Source organism: Equus przewalskii, chromosome 7 (assembly GCF_037783145.1).
Source record: "Equus przewalskii isolate Varuska chromosome 7, EquPr2, whole genome shotgun sequence".
In the NCBI taxonomy this organism is placed as follows: domain Eukaryota; kingdom Metazoa; phylum Chordata; class Mammalia; order Perissodactyla; family Equidae; genus Equus; species Equus przewalskii.
In genome coordinates, this window is record NC_091837.1 from 77,202,666 (window position 1) to 77,220,318 (window position 17,653).

General features: G+C 40.4%; 1 protein-coding gene across 48 annotated transcripts in view; it reads left to right on the forward strand.

Annotated features, from left to right (window-relative positions):
• NEDD4L (NEDD4 like E3 ubiquitin protein ligase) overlaps positions 1-17,653 on the forward strand; it is a 342,576-nt gene that overhangs the window by 188,552 nt on the left and 136,371 nt on the right. For 34 of the 48 annotated variants that reach the window (XM_070627765.1, XM_070627737.1, XM_070627741.1 and 31 more), the window contains 3 exons: positions 400-481; positions 3,050-3,088; positions 5,534-5,587. Coding sequence is in view for 11 of the 48 variants with exons in the window: in XM_070627737.1 (XP_070483838.1) it covers positions 400-481; positions 3,050-3,088; positions 5,534-5,587 (175 nt within the window). In the remaining 37 variants the exon portion in view is untranslated. Of the gene's footprint in view, positions 1-399; positions 482-1,221; positions 1,693-3,049; positions 3,089-5,533; positions 5,588-9,584; positions 10,190-17,653 lie in introns of those variants that run through there. The other 14 variants (XM_008539565.2, XM_070627736.1, XM_070627769.1 and 11 more) reach the window with 13 other exon arrangements.

Below are 17,653 nucleotides of genomic sequence, written 5' to 3' on the forward strand. Positions count from 1 at the left end.
AATTTTCCAGCTAGATTTTGCTAGTCTGAACATATTTTGTATGCTTTTTAATGATCTTTCTTGTGATCTTTTCAGAATCTGATTGTATTTAGGAAAAAAAACTATGACAGATTAATCCCTTTGAATTAATTTTAGGGAAGATTATCTTTAAAGTTAAGGTACAGGTTTCATGATATTTTTGCTTTTAAATAAATGTCATTCAATCTGGTTGCTAGAAATTTATCTCAGTATACTTAGTTTAGTAGGCCTATAGAAAATGTTACTGCTTAGTTTGTGGAATATACATGAGCTGGAGTGTTAACTGATATTTGCATTTTCATTTAGCTTTGGCTACTTTGTTATGTTTTTTAAATGAAAAGTATAATCCAATCTTATTCAGTCTGAAATTTTTTCTTACAGTGATCCGTATGTGAAACTTTCATTGTACGTAGCGGATGAGAATAGAGAACTTGCTTTGGTGCAGACAAAAACAATTAAAAAGGTAAGTGTCCATCCTTATTAAACTTGATTTGTCATAATTTAATCCAATTAAATTACATATTTTGGCTCTGTAGAAGTTTATATTTTAAGTTTAAGATGGCAATATTTTTATTTTAAGCATCTCCCAGGATTAAATCTATAAAGTCAACGTAGACCAAACTTTTTAGTGTTAACCCAAGATATCGGTTCTGGCTTTTAGTTGAATGATTGTAAAAACAGTATTCTTAAAATAAGTATTATTACAAATAAGATTTTTTTTCCCCTGCAAAGAATATAGCAAAATAAGGATTTGTTCTTGTTGGCTGGTTATTTTTTATAAGGAAATCTGAAATAATTTAAAATACATTTAATGACATGGAGTGGCTTGTGGAATTGGTAGGCACAAAAAGAATGGTTTAACATGAAACAAGTATTACCAAAGGGAGCAAAATAGTTGCTTAACTACATGAAAACAAAATATATTAATAAAACTATATGTTTGTGTGTCTATATGTTTTACTCTTCTACATTTTACATAGATATTTTCAGTAAAGATTTGTTTCCATGATTATAATATCTTAATTCATGTCTCCATTTTTTACATAAAATATTTACTTCATATTTGGGGCATTTATTGAAGATGGCATGTTTTCTATCAAAAGTACTGTTTTTATCTGTGCTTCAGTGTTATTTATGGATTACTGTTATTTTTCCTCCCCCACCTTGAGGGGGTTAGATAGTCTCACACTTTGAGTGATAAGCATTTCCTGGAGAGTGTGGTGATGGCTTTTGAAAAATGGTAGTTCTCCTGCTGTTGTGCAGACGCCTGGGCTCTCTGACCAGGTCATTTTGTGTAAGGAACGGCAATTGTAGCGTGTCCTCCACCTGGCATTCGGACTGGCGTTAAAAATCTGTTTTGCAAACAGGAGCGTGTGTTTGGATTAGTGGGGAGGATTCCTGCGAAGGACGGAGGCCATTGTTCGCAGTCTAGGCGCCGTCCCTGGTTGTTATCAGTGGAGTGGGGGGCCCGCCTGGCAGCAAAGCCAGCCGAGGACCCGCCGGCTGCGGAACGCAGCGGGAGCAGCGACCCAAAGCCACCAAAGCCGGCGATTGGGGATCCTGAAATGTTTTCTCCTGCATGGGCAGGGCCTCCTCCCCCCTCCTCCTCTCCACGGTAGAGGGTGTAGCTCCGCGGCTGGGGCTGCTCTGCCGCGCACGGCAGCCAGGCTCCTGGTTAGTATTTCTCTGCTGCTCTCGGGTTTTAAGTACTGCTTTCATCCTCCTCTCTTCTTGGCCAGGTGCCTGGTCCTTTGTGCGTTTTGTCGTCTCACGTTGTTGTGTTATTGTTTTCTTCCCTCGCCTGTCATTTGCCTCTTCTCCTCTGCGGTCCTCTGAAGCTGGTCTCCAGGAGCTGCAGCCCCTGGCAGGCCTGGGCCTGCCCCACCTCTCCTTGGCTGCCCGCCACCCCTCTCCCTTCCTGCCTCCTCTCTCTCTCTCCTTACCATCTTGGCTCCATTCAAAGCTGAACCTATGAACCCCTGTTATTTAGGATTGGATTCACTGTTGAGTCGTGGGTGGGAAAGTGCTAATTTTTTCTAAAATGCCAGTTCAATGTTGTACGAATTCTGCGTTTTTTGTTTTTGTGGGGCATTGTGTTAATATTTTTTCTTTGCTTCTTCCTGCACTAGTATGTTAAAGGACATAGATTGATAAAGGCAAATATCATTCTGACTAAAATAATACCTGTAGCCATTGGTGAGGCTGTGATTTTTCAGTCTCAAATTTTTATGTATAATTTTTAAGAGATGTTTATTTGCGTATTATGCAAGTACAAATGCACGAACATATGTGCATATGTATCCTTTCATAGTATCTGTTTCATCTTAGTTTCAAAGGATGTTTGGCAGCCCATGCTGAGAACAAAAGTATCCTTTCCGTGTCCTTGGGAGATATATTTAAATAGGTTGATATGGAGATGGATGCACGAATGGATAGAGAAAAGGACTGAAGGATAAGTAGAGGAATACTTTTAAACCTGGTTATTTTGGAAAAAAAGAATTCACTTTTGGTTTGTAACTAGCAGGTTTTTGTTGTTATAAAATCTGATCATCAGTATTGTTCTTGATAAACTATTCTTCAGCTTTCACTATTTAGGTGAATAGTGAACACTTTCACCCTTCTGCCACCTGCTTCATTGCTCTCCAAAGCAGATTGGTGGCAGGTTGGGGGAAGTGAACAAAGTTCGTTTCCTTCATGATAGAATAATCATATCAAAGTTAATTTTTTGAAGAATATCTTTTATGTTTTCATGACGATGGCTTTTTGTAGATCCCTGGCGTTTTTTCTTCTGGTTGATAGCATGCAATTTATGGTTTCTTCTGTATGAATCATCTGTTTCATAGATAGATCCCTTTCCCATCTAGTTTGGTTTACAGAATTGTCTCCAGTAATTGACTAAATGCTTCCTTTATTGCCATTTTGAATATGTCTTAGCAATTTTTTTAATCAAGAAAAATGTTTAAGCAAATATGTGGACTGCTTGTACTAGTAGCATCAGTGACAGTAAATGATGTTACAATTTCTCTTCCAGACGCTGAACCCAAAATGGAATGAAGAATTTTATTTTAGAGTAAGTTTTTCATTTTTTGGTAATAATTGTTGTTGATAAGTAGATTGATATGTTATCATGATAGATTCCTGGTGAGCAAAAGCTGTCAGATTTTTATTGTGAAATTCCTTTTAGTTTGAGAAATGGTTGGGTAGCCTCCTAATGTGTCCCAAATTTTCAAAGATTATAACTAGTAAGAAAATAATGTTTTAGGGAAGTAAGAAAAGTTACCCAAATACCATATTTTAGCTTTTCTACTCAAAGAAATGTTATTAAAATGATAGCTTAATTAAGTCTATGAGACATGGGGTATACATTATTTTAGAGATAAAATAAAACAATAGAGGCAACGTGATTAAAAAGAAGCCTAAAAATTACCAATCATGTTCCATTTAGGAAGGAAAATCTTTGTAATTCAGATATTTAGTGTGAGTGTATGTGTGTAGCATAACGTGACTTCTGGAGTTTAAATATCACTGAATTAGGTAAAATTTCTCAGCCTTTTCTGTTTACTATCTAGAATAGCTATGTGTAGAAATGACTGAATTCTCTGAATTCACAGAGCTTACTGTTTAGTGAGGTTTTGTGGTTGTTGCTGGGCTTTTTTATACTGAAATTTTGGAAATAATAAACTAGTCTGCTATTTAATGGAAAGAAAGGGGTTTTTTCTCTTCAAAATGAATATGTTATAACTGTATAGCGGTGATATTAAGAACTACTTTATCTCCAGAAATGCTCTAGGTGAGATCCGGTTAGTGTCGATTTCCGGAGAACGATATTACCATTAGCCCCATTATAACTGGTCCTGATTTCTTCCTTTGAATGGGATTTTGTATGTTCCATACTGAGATCACTGTATAGCACATCTGCTTTCTATTGTGTTCAGAGCTGAAATATGGCATTGATATTTTAATACTTGGTGAGATTCTATGTGTAGTCTCTACCAGATGTATTCTAAATTACTTCATGAAGGACTGAAAAGCTAATGGGGACAGACAGATGTTATTGGCCCTGAGTTAACTCTCAGATAGAGCTTTCCACTTGTAAAAATCCAGATTACTTAGACATCTTTCAGTTTAACACCTTGGCCGCATTTATGTCAATTTTAGTACATCCAAAATTTTTTTCAACTTATCTTGGCTATCGACATATGTAAACTTTATTTTTCTTGACTTTTTTTAAAAAAAGGTTTTGTTTATTTATACCACAAGTCTTTCTTGAGTGCCTACTGCGTGTGAGCTCCTGCCACAGCCCGTGGATGCGTTGGTCAGCAGCACAACCCTTCATAGAGGTTACAGACAGACGCTAAACCCCCCGTCCAACTGCTTGCTCCATCATTAGGCTGAGGGCAGGCAAAGGCGCCAGAAGCACAAGTGGTGCTCTGGGCTGTACCGTCAAACGTTATTTCATTCTACTTTCCATTGTGAAGCAGCCAAGACTTAATGACAGTAGACCTGGGTCACATCTGGCTCTACCACTTACAGCCTTTGTGACCCTGGAAAAACCACCTGAGATCTTGCATTCTCTGTGGGTTCCTTATCTCTCAGGTAGGAGAGGGAAGTCCTCACTTCATAGGGCTGTGGCTGTTTCCAGGATTTACATGCGATGACATAAACAAGAACACCCCACCACCATGTCTCACACATGGTTGGTACTTAACTAAAGGATACTGGAGTCCAAATGATGATTCCTGCTATTTTGGTGAGGTTTTGGTAAAGAGACAGAAAAAAACAAAAAGACATTGAAAGCCCAGTAGCTCTGACATTGACCCCACAGTTGCTTGAAGTGGAGACAGCTTTCATTTCTTTGTATCAGTAATGGTTCAGAGCGTGGGCTGTTGGAGACAAGCAGGCCAGGCCTGGTTGGGGTCCTATTTGCTCTGCATACTAGATGTGGGCTCTTGGGCAAGTTACTTCACCCTCGAGAACCAGCTCCTCCTTTGTAAAATTGGGGTGACAGTTAAAAATCATAGGGTTGCTGCGAGGATTAAATGAGATCATGTGTCTTGATACTTAATAAGGAGATATTTCCTAAAAAATAAGCACACAATAGTAAAAAGCTACTTGTACTATTTTCTTCATTATTTTTGTCATTGCTAGTATTACTAGGCCCAAGAGATTTCCTCAAGCGTAGACCCTTGTGAGGAGGTGGCCTTGGTTTACAAGTATGAGGGTGCCTTTTGTAGAGGAGATTTAGAAACTCTTTAAAACTATTTCGAATTATTCTTCCTGAGGTTAGAAAACCAGCTAAAAGCATTTTCTTCTTCTGATATGCCTAAATGATAGGTGTAGAATAATATAGAAACCAAAATAGAAAACTTGATTTAGTAGATATAGGATTTCCAGAAGAGTAGGTTAATTGTTCATATTACACAATTGATTTGGGTGTGTTATTGCTATTTCTGTCTCTTATTTCATCCTTTGAATTATTTCTGCCCCTTTTTGAAATACTATTTGTTCCTTATAGGTAAACCCATCTAATCACAGACTCCTATTTGAAGTATTTGATGAAAACAGATTGGTAAGTGGTCCCAATTTTCAATTATTGCTTCATTTTTTAAAAACTGAATTTTTAGAGCAGCATCTTTAAAACTCTCTATTTATGTTGTGCTTCTGAAAGTATGTATGCGGCTCAAAAAGACTTATTTTTGTCCCATTGCTAGTTTAATGTTCAAAGTTCTAACAATTATTTTTGTATGGCTAGGGCAAAATTTATTTGTGTAGATGTATGTTTTTATCATAGTTAATGTTAGTGAAAGTCACGCTGGTGCTATACAAACCATATATTTACGCTCCTCTGTAGGGAATACAGAACAGAAGGAAGTCTGTAAAGAGGCCCTCACACAGGAAAACAACCATTCAGGGTTTTTAAGTATCAGCCAGACTACACTATTGTGACACATGCAGTAATGAATCTATGGCAATTCTCTTTGGGAAAACAAAAATCTAATTAACAATATCTAGCAAAAAGTGAATCTAAATTTAGCAGGTAAAATTAAGCTGTATTTAAAAGTGTTATTTTCTCAAGGGAAATTCATGGAAGTATCTTTAAAGAACCAAAGATGTTACTGAGGCATAAAACTGATACAAACTAACATTTTCTGTATAGATTGATAGATAGGTAGAGGTATAGATATATCTCTCTCTCTATAAAGTATATTTTTTATATATACACATAACTGATATATGTTAGATATCTTTTAGAAATGAAATTTCAGAAGCAAATCTGGCTTAAAGCATTTTTCCAGATTTAACTAACTAGAAAGTATATATCAAGTACCCATCAACCAAGTGTTCTGACTATGACAAGGAATATTACGTGTAAGCTTTCAAGGCACTCTCAGAAGTGGTATTATAACTCAGTAAGTCAGTTGTACTCAGATTTGCTTGCCCTGTAACTTATGTCTATTATTTTGTTAAACGGAATGTTATTATGAACCATTCTGCAAAATTCAGCTGAAACTCTTGAGTTTTTGAATAGCTTGAGTTTAATAGAATATTTGATCTGGAGGAGCCTTATAAGACAACCCATTTCACTCCTCGTCTCTGCAAACGAGAGACTTGAAGTCTAGATCCTTTACATAATTTAAACACACGAGTCAGTGGAAGCTCCAGGGTGGAACCTTCTGGTCTCCTAAGTCTCAGGCCAGTGGTGGCAAATGGCCAGGCCCCCCTCCCCGCCCCCCCCTCCCCAATTGTAGAATCTGGGAGTGTGTTTCATCTCCTGTGCTTGGTATTCTGCAAATCAGAAAGCCAACAGATTCTGGCCTACCATCCCGATCTCTTTCTTATTAAAATATATGGGTTCTTTCTTGGTGGCTTTGCATGGAACTCAACATTTTATACCTTGGGGGATAATTAGCAGTTTTGAGTAACTAAATTGAAATCATTTTTGCTGTGTGTCTGAAGTTACTTTCTTGTTAAATTCAATGAGAGATTCCGCTGAGGAGACAGTTCGTAGCCCTCCGTCTCCCATGCAGCGAAGACTGAGTTAGGCAGTGTTCACTGGAGTAACTGGAAGTCCCTGGAGGCACAGAGGCATTTGCTGACTAATTCTTATTCTCTCCTTGGTTGAGTACACTAACACTTCTTCACGGTGAAGAAAGGCTTACGTCTGAGGAAAAACTGCCTCTTGTCAGAGGTGTTTTCATTCATTCTTTCATTTTCTTCCATTAAGAGAAATTCACTGAAAAAAAAAAAAATTTGTTTCCCATTTCTGTTATCTAAAACAATGAGTGTTGTTGAGATGACCTTGCCATGGGCCCTAAACTATACTTCTAAACCAAAAAAGGGCTTTGAACACAGAGCTCTTAGAAATCCTGTGTGAATACAGACTTTCACTGAAAAGCTGTTTCATGACAGAAAGACTTCGCTTTGCCCCAGGCCATTGTGACTGTGCAGTGAATGCTGGTAGTAGTGTTTTTCTCTTTGTTGGCTGTTAATCCAGTGAAGACAATAGTGACTGTAGTGGTACTTGGGCAGTTTCAGCACTAAACAAGCTAACTTCCATTTCTCTCATAGAGATCATTTTTGGCATTTAAAACACATGCCTTTAGAAAACAGGTTTGGGTGTATGTAAACACAGGGTTAATCCTCCACACCCTCGACTCCAGAGCTGTTGACAATGTCATGCTTTGCAGATTTTAAAATAAACTTTTGGTCACTGTTTGCAGCTTGGTATTTTCCCTTCCTATTTTTTACTCCCTCCTAAATAAACCTCTTTGTTAAATAACTGATGTTTCTGGATCATGGAAAATAGTAAGTTTAAAACACACAGAATATATCCAAGTTAACTACTAATCTGATGACAGTTTTTTGAACGTGGACTTCTACTTTTATTTCTTAGGTAAGAAGGGCCAGAAAGGGGCCTGTCACAAAAATAGCAGGATTCCATGTTGGTATCGCAATGGCAGTAATATTGCTGACTTCTTACTGGAAAACAGGCAGCTCTGGGCAGCCTCTTTTCTGTATGGTATTTAAGTTAACTTACTACGAAAACCACATGCACACCCTTCTTCAATTTTCCTTCCTTTTTATGGGGGGATGGTGGTGGTGATTTTTTCTCCTATCTGGCATATGGGCGGGAATGTTTTCTCCAGCTGGGTTCCTTTTCTCCAGTACTTCCCTGTCTGACAATCATATTATGCGTAAGACTGCCTCATACATGCATCTTTTAAATGAAAAATGTTGTACTAGCAGGAGACAGACCGCTCGCTGGCGGTGCTGTAAGTCGTGCCCCTTCCACTTAGCTATTTTGTTCCTTGCAGATCATGTTCTAATTATTTAGCATTAAAGGGACGCTAATTCTGTGGGGCGTGTAATCGTATTTATAGTACGTTTTATTGGTTTGCATTCCATCGTGGTAGGGTGGTGATATCATAAATAACAGAGAAACATAACATCCGATGCTTGTGAAAGGGTTTTCCTGCAGACCAGGCGTTTTTACTTGTGATTATTCGGTTCGGTGGGGAGGCGGGGAGACGCTGTGGTGCCGTGTGTTCCAGGCCCGGCCTCTCGTATTGGTTAGAGAGTCCGGGTGCCCCGCTTTGTTCGGAAGGCACTGTCCTGTGAATGTGATGCGGTGTAGATTTATAGCAGCGTGGCTCGGAGTGTGTTTGCTGCCTTAGTCAGCTGTGAGAGCTCCCTGCTGGGGCCACTCCTGTCTGATGGAAAAGCAGCAGCTGGGAAGGTGCTGTTTCAGGCTCTTGCTGTTTAAAAAAAAAAAATGAGAGCGAGAGGGGGGAAAACTCCACTAAGTCCACAAGCTGGCATTGGAGGGGGAGACCGCGGTCATGTGGTTCTGGCCATCCTACCCTCTGTCACAGTGTGGATGAGAGCTTTTTGCTCTTATCCAATCATGCCTGGAATGCCGCTTGCCACTTGGGTTATTTCTGCTATCTGTCGCTCTTGGTGCCGCAGTGCTAACGGTTTGGCAGATGGGACACTTTTTCTTGGAGTTTGTGTCTTTAGTTTTTGACTTCTGGCAGCGCCGGGCTTGTTGTTGCCGCTCGCCTTGTCCCTCCCTGCCCCCCTGGGCACCATGGCCCATCGGCTTCGGTTTCATTTTGGCTCTGGGCGCAGCAACACAGCCCCCGAATCAGAGATCCTAGACCAGGAGAGAGAAGACGACTTTTTCATGGCATTCCACACCCTCCCGCGGAGGAGCGGCCCTCACCCCTTCGCCCAGAACGGAGCGGAGGACGGCGGCGGCGGCCTGCAGGAGGGCGTGGGAGCGCTCAAACGAAGCACGTCCATGTTCATCCCGCAGCTCCTGAGCCCCGTCGACGCGCGTCCCACCCGCAGCTCGTCGGTGCAGATCTCGCTGCAGCGCAAGGCGGCCGACGGGGCCCCCGACGGGTGCGTGCCACCCGAGGGCCCGGACGGCGACGCGGGGCCCCCGGAGCCCAAGGCCCCCGAGAGCTCGCCTCCGATGGCAGCCAGGGTGGCGGGCCCCCAGGTCAACGGCACGTGCGGCCGCCGAGCGCTGGGCCCCGTGGCTGCCGAGGGCAGCGAGGAGGCCGAGCCGCAGGGCCGCCGGGGGCCCGAGGGCGCCGGGCTCCGCATCCAGCACCGCGCCTCCAGCGCCGACGTGCGCCAGGTGAGGCTGACGCCCTTCGGGGCCGACGGCCAGAGCGGCCCTGCGGCGCCCGAGCCCCGGCGCTGGTCCCTGCAGCACGTTCCAGATGCTTCTGGAAGTTCCGGGAAGCGGTGCTTTGTCTTCCAGTTGCAGCAGCCGCAACCAGGCGCGCCGGGGCTGGGCGGCGACTTCAACTTCGGTTTCACCGGCACGAAGGGGGACAGGTTGGTGAGGTATCCCCGTATCCGGCTGGAAAGGAGCACCTCGTACCCCACGCAGCCCCGAGCGGAGCGCGGGAGCCCCACGGAAGAGCGGGGACACCCGGAGACGCCGCCTCGGGGCCGCAGGGTGGCTCCCGAAATCCACAGGGCGAATTCCGTGGAAAGGACGCCACAGGGTCAGGGCTGCACGTTTAAGATCAGGCAAGATCAAAACGCGGGGCAACAGCATTTTAGAATTCTTGTGACTCGGGGGCCAGAAGAAGCTCTCCAGGATCCCGAGGAGAATAATGCCACCAGCCCTGGTTCCGCGGTGGCCGGAGCCCCGGTAAGTCAGCGTGCGTTACATGTGACGGCCGGTCGGAAGGGGAAGGGACTGATTCAAGCCCAGAAAGTTTATTCTGCAGCGTAATTAAAATAAACTTCATCCTCCTCCCTTCTGGGAGTTTCCTTGCTTCAGGGCAGTGTAACTTAATGTTTGGCCGAGTTTTAAGACTATGATTTGTGGTCCAGTGCTTGGTAGAGATCCATGAAAGTAGTTAGCTTTTCACAAAATATCTTTTCTTTAGGTGGTTGAAGTCAAGTAACTCTGTTTTGAAAATCCAAACATCCCCCACTCCTCCCCCCCGCTTCTGAATGAAGGAATTTTAAAAATTTATTACTTTAAATGAATCTACCAGTGCTCCAACATGTTGATGTTGGAAATGGGTTTAAAAGCTGCTTGCAAATATAGTCTGTGACAACACTTTTAAAAATAATCAGTTCTGATTAAAGGTGAGTGAATACTGCAAAATCTTGTCTAGTGTCTTAATTAAGAATACACATAAAGTTTGACCAATTCTTCTTAGCGGTCTTTTTTCTGTAGAGGGTCAGCCCTTGTTATATAATTTATTGTCTTGGGTTTTTTTGCCTTGTTAAATAATACTGAACAAGAGTAGTCACATTTGTGGAACAATAAGAAATGTGTTTTTGAAGCAGATCGACTTATGGGCCAAGGCTAGGCAAAACTGACTGGGACTTGTTAATGGTCAGACTGTATGGCCATGCAACTTAACACTGCCCACTTGAGTGTCTAAGCCAGGGTGCTGTATATAGAATGGTAAGTGCCCTGTCTCCAGCTGTGGAAACAGATGCCCTAGAACAGGTTTTGGCCGTTATTGCTCCTGTGTTCTTATTCTCTCCCTTTCAGTGAAATGGAGTACAGAAAGACAGCTGCCAACTCCACCAGGCAAATGATGACTTTGCAGCTTTCATAGTTTATGGTGGGATGAACAGTTTCATCAGTTACCTTTCTTTTACTGGTAATCACCAGCCATTGAGTTCTTTTTTCAAGAACAAGCTCTTTATATTTTGAATTGGATTTTTTTCCCCTGAATTTCCTGTGATTACTGGTTTGAGGATATATTTGTGAAATGTCCGGGGGGGGGGGCTCTTTTTGGGTTTCAGTTGTGAATTGTGACTTTTCAAAGTGGATGGCTGAGTATTACTATAGAATTGTATCATCTTTTGTTTCTTTGTGTTGAGAAATATTTTTGGCCGTTCAAGTAAACTTGATCACTGCTCCATCATTGGTTTTTACCATCTTGAAGGTGTAATCAGATACTAAAGGCTGATGTGATCTTTTTCTTGATGTTATGTAACTGTTTCTTCTTCTTTTCCCTTCCATAAACCCTTTGCTTTGATTATGTCTAACCGTTTTATTAGGAAGTATCTGAGTGCGTTTTCTTGGTCTGAACCAATACCATTTTTATGCCGTGGTAGAACTTGCAATAGAATTTTGGTCTAATAGTAGCTTCTCACCTTTGCTCCAGAAAACTACCATCTCGGTGGTCCCAGGCTTTGTTGGGCAACACAATTCCAGTTGAATTTGGACCAGTTGCTACAGGAAGATGAAGAAACAAAATGCATTTCCTCAAGTCTTGATAACTATTCAATTATATTACCAAAAACTTAAGTCCTTTTGCAGTTAGATGTCGAGGACAAATGGGTTTATATAATTAAAGTCTTATTTGGTGTGGTGTTTCTAATGTAATTATAAAACAAATAGAATATGTTAAAAATTATGCTTACTTTACATATAGGGGCTGTTGTATCTTGCAAGGACTACCATTGTGGAAAACAAATTTCTTCAAATTTGGGTATTTAAGTTCTAGAATAAAGAACTTTTCTTGAAATAAATTCTATCTAGTGCACAGTAGTTTTCATTTTCATATTTGTATTTTTGTACACATACATAAATAATAATAAATTATTGGTAAGAAGCTGGAGTTTTTATTTAAGCAAAAATTTTTTCTTAAGAAACAAAACAAAACTTGTCCCTTAACAAAACTGTCTGCTCCATTCAACACTTTGTACGTGTTTCATACGGGCAGGGGTGTTAAGTGTAGGGAGCAGCTGCCACGGCCTTATTTATCTTGAGGGAAAACATTCGCTTGGGCGTCTACAGTCTGGCTGCCACCAAGGTTTTTTGACGTTTCGAATATCTGCTGCTTCGGTCAGAAAGGCATTTCATTATTAGTTTACATTCAAAAATTAAAAATCTGTTGCGGTCTGGTTTTTGAATGATGTCAGGAAATCATTCTTGATTGAGAAAACCACTCAGGATTCCTTTTACGAATGTGCTCAGGTTTCATAGTCTATGCCTGAGGCCTTATTGCAAGGTTAACTTGTTGAGTACTTTTCTCTGTGTCTCCCAGACAGCCTGTTGTGAATAAATCTGAAATGCATCATGACTCCAAAAAATGTTAACCAGCTAGATTCCTAGAAAAAAAATGCATGGGAACCCCTTTGTGATGATCAGTATTCCACTGGGTCTGACACCTTCGGTGAAGTAGAATTGGTTCTTGGAGTCATCAGTTAGAAATCAATTATAATATTTCAGAGTTCTTAGAAAATGTCAGTTCAATTTGTGGCATTATTTACAGTCATTTAATGAATGCTTTAGTTATTTTCTTAGTTTTTGAGTTATTTGGTTTGGTTATGAGCTGCTTCACTGCATTAGAGTTATTCCGAGGATGTTGGACCCCTGTTTATCAGCTTTTGTGTCCTCTTTAGCAAGGTTTCATGCGTAATAACTGCGAGGCTCTGTGTTTTACAAGCTTCGGGAGCCAGTTTTCTAATCCCATTAATGTCGTTAGGTGTTTAAGGTCCACTGTGTATATATAACATTACACGAGGCACTTGGAAAATTTCAGAGGCTGTCTCAGTTTCTTGCTGACACAGAGCTCGTAACATAAACAGAGGGAGGAGGGCCTGTGGGGGCAAAACCAGGTATTCTAACACCACTACATGTATTCCTAAGGGACCGTTCCTTCTTTAGTTCCGTCCCAGGTTCTCCAGACTTTTCCCTGTGCCCTCTCAATGGACATAACACTTCACAGAAGTAGTGTAATGTAGTAATGTTTTGTAATTAAGATTTTGTCTTACTGAACAACAAAAGAATACCAAAACTATTTTTATTTGGGTAGATTTTAGTTTGAATCTCTTTCAGAGAAAGTGATTTTACTATATAGAAAAATTTCAACATTATTTTTAGTTGGTGTCTCTTTTTCATCCTAAAAAAATACTTCTATGAATATTGTATGTATAAACCACTCCTTTATTTAAAAACACAACAGCGTTGTAAGGGGTAAGAAACATGCTAAATTCCTTTCATTGACTTGGGTTTCTGAATGGATTCTGTAAAAGTTTTTTTCTCTTGGATATAGTAGTAATCTCTTTTAGTGTGGTCATATATGAGAATATTTCAGTATCATTTAACAAAATTTCAACTGTTTTCAGGGATTTTTTTTTTTTTAAAGTTTGGCACCTGAGCTAACATCTGTTGCCAATCTTTTTTTTTTTTTTTCTCCCCAAAGCCCCCCAATACGTAGTTGTATATTCTAGTTGTAGATTCTTCTGGTTGTTCTATGTGGGATGCCACTTCAGCATGGCCTGAAGAGCTGTGCCATGTCCCCGCCCAGGATCCGAACCGGGGAAAACCTGGGTCGCCAATGCGGAGCTCGGAAACTTAACCACTCAGCCAGGGGGCCGACCCCCCAGGGATGTTTTGAAAAGTATAGGCAGTCCACAGGGTTGACACCAGTGTGGGTTTTTACACACAGGCACGTAGGACTTGCAGTGGTGGCTCATGTTTCTGTGGCACTTCACCATTTGGAGAGTGCCCTGGTTGATTTTGCTTAGTCCCCATAACTATAACAATGCCGAAGCATTGTCTCACTCCTCCCTCCCAACTAGCATGTGAAACAGTGCTGTTACACTGTTTCCCATGAAGGTACGTGACACTGTCTAGGTGTGATAACTAGTATACTATCATATCACCTCGTGTGTGTATAATGAGAATTTCACATTCTTGCTGAAAATTTTGAAGATGGTAACTCCATTGGTGCCTTACAGCACTGGCCTGATGGAGAGAAGGAGGCAGCTTTGGAGGCCCACAGAGCCAGGCTTGGTAGTTTACTGACATGTCCTGGGGGAGTTACACCCCCCTCTCTGAGCGTGCTGTCTCACTGGTAAAAAAAAAAAAAAAGTCCCCCTCACAGGTTTATGGTGAGGTTTAAATGAGGCAGCATATATGGAAGTACCGGGTTGGTGTTCATGTTGAGATTTTTCCTTTTTAACCAAATATGTGTAATGCACAAATCTTTCTTCAAGGAAGGTAATTAGGTTAACTGTGAGCGATCAGTTTTTGGTCAGCATAGCATTAGACACAGAGCAACATGAATTTAAGGCATACTTGGAAGTGTTTACTTTAGTAACTAGCTTTGATGTCCTTTCTGCTGTCATCTCATCTTTCCTGAGCCTTTGTCCATTGGATAATCAGCATCACAGAGCCTCGACACCACCCTGTGATGAGGCAGTCCTTGAAAAGCCTTGAATTCATTGCCCAGCTGTGCATTGTAGCAAAGGGTCTTTAATTTATTTGCTGCATTGAATTTTGAAACTTTGAAACATTTATTTCGGCTGGGATTTCAGACGTTGTGTTTTTACCCTGTCATTTTGCTATAATGTTTCCAGCGGTTAAGTTTACTTTTCCTTCTTGTAGGCTGAGACTTTTGAGCAGCAGTCTTATGTTATCTGTACGAAATTTCCATACTGTGTGATTTACAAATGGAGGCAGTAGCGGGGAATAGGCCTTATTAGATATTGTCTTTTAGAGGATTTTCATAAATGCTGCAGCTGCTTTTCTTGGCTAAGCCTGGAGGCAGAGATAAATGTATAATTTTATAATACACGTTAATAAGAATTATTATCTCTACATAAAACTTCACAATACCAGAAGAAATCTTGAATGTAAAATTTAAGATGTAAGAATGATCCTTAAAGTTAATAAATGCTGGGGGGTCTCTATAGGGTTGATGGTTTAGAACTAAGTGAGGCTAATCGAAATGGATTTGTGCAACTTGAAATGATAAGGCAGATTTTTTTAAATAAAAGTAATTAACTGAATGTTATTACTGCTGAGATAGCTTACTGCCCTAAATACACTGATCTTTTTTAACTCTTAATGATACTACCAAAACAGTTGCAATAATGAGGAAAAGACAGGAAATTCATGGATGGCGTTGAAACTGTTGATTTTGAATGCATGAATACCAGAATATCTAAGTTTCCACTGTAAAAGCCAAAAGAAGCTTGGGAAACCCAATCCAGAATTGGCTGGTGATTATTGAGAGGTTTAGTGTCCTGTCTGTGATCATCCAGTTTCCTTGATTCACACCAGGCAGCATAGTATTCCATGGCCCGCACAAGCGAGAGTGCCAGGACATCCACCTGCTGCGTGTACCCAGCCCCGGTTTAAAGATTAAAAAGGCCTAAAAGGATAGAGTGTTGAAAATAGTATCTAAAATATGTATTGCAGGATGTCTGTGATTTTCTGAGCAAATGAACTTATTGAAAGATTCTTAGAACTAATTTTGACTCAGTATGTGTCATGGATGCATAATGTTCTCAATGGATTTTCCTTGTTGAACTCTTGTTTATTATTCCATTACAGCTTACTTGGGCACACCAGGTTACAGAGGAATATAAGAGAGTTAAGTAAGTGAAACAGGTGGCCTGGCATGAGTGGGCCTGAGAGTAAATCATTGATGTCCTGGCTAGTTTTGTGCTCTGGATTGACACTTTGGTGGTCTCTAGGCATCACCACGTTTTAACAGGAAGTTTAGCTTTCAAGATAGAGGATGGAGTAGATTGAATTTCAAGAAGCCTGCTTTTTATACCCTGATCATTTTAGAACCATGGACTATTCTGACACTTTTGAATAAAGTGCTTAATGTGAAGGGAGACGTCATGAAATAAAATGAAGTGAAAGTATCAAAATAGAGTTGGAAGGGGCCCTCTTTTCTTTAGTTTGACTGTTGTTGTTACATTTAGTGTTGAAATACTTGGTGTCAGTTCTTTTAAGTGCCTGCCCTGACTACCTGTTCTTTGAAACAACTCCATGTTCATTTTAGTGTTAAGTATTGTGCCATATACTCCTAGGCAGAAAGTGAGGAAATTCTTCCAGCGAGGGAGAGACACTAGTGTTTCCTCTAGCAAAGGTGCCTTTCACAGGTTCTCTGGAATTTACACAGCCTTCTTCTGTGACTTAATTTTAACAGATCAAAGGGAGTTAAGTGGCTTTTACTCCCCCCACATAATAACACTGAGGCATCTGCTTTCAACCTGTGATCTTTCATTATGTCGTGTATATCTTTCTAGGGGGCTGGGATGGGGAAGGGATGTTACTAGGTGTATTCAGTGTTAAGTTTGGTAGGTTTACAGTTTTTCTTTCTCTAGATCAATCCAGAATGGATAGACTTTTAAAATATCTTTAATGACCCACATATGTCATAACTCATCCATTTCCTTGAAAGACTTTTTAAAGCTTCATAATAAATCATACTTCTTGAGAATTTTTTTCATATTCTTTTAAAATATGTAATTGATATTTAAGTCTTGAAGAAGGAAAAATGGTGGTTTGGTCCAGATTTTTTGAGTTGGATATAAAAGCTGAGGTGAGCAGAAATGTTGAAATATAACAGAAATGTTATATTAAGCTCCAACCAAAAAACCTAGCACTTCTTCAAAGCAGGGAGATTTTCCGGCTAGGTGTTCTATTGCGGAACTAACTGCTCTCTCTGACTTTCCTAACGAGTTAGCCCAAGTTGAACACTGCATGGTAACAGCGCGGCTCTGGGGTTCTTCTGTGTCATCTTCCTCATGAGTGAAAATGCTTGGTATCAGTTCAGTAAGTATGAACTGATTGTGCTTTTCCATTTGCAAGAAAAAGATACTAAATTGTTATAAAACTTTAAACGTTTTAATGCAATTTTAATATTTACATTGATTTATCCTCTTATCCTAGTAGAAACCATGCCTTCTTTTTTTTTAATCCTGATACAGTATTCTCCATATTAGTATGCATTATTAAGGCACCCCGATGCTGTAGCAAGGGACAAAGCAATGAATTATAGTTTTACATAAACACAGTGTGCCGAAGGGCCTACCTGCACCCTTGTTTGAAATTATATTAAAAAGAGATGCTCCTGTATTTTGCAATATGGCATTTTTCTCCAGCTTATATATGCGGAAGTCATTTACTGTTTTATATTCATAAACTTACAGAGCTGTGAGGTTCCTTAGGAATTACGTAAGCCAATTCCTTTCTATTTAAAGATACTGAGAACATTATTTTTGCAATTACAGAGAATATTCTTTTTATCTCACAAGTGTGAAATAATTATTTTTGAACAATACTGCACGCATACTTCGTGTATGTGCATGTGCGCTATACTTCTTGGTGTTGGAA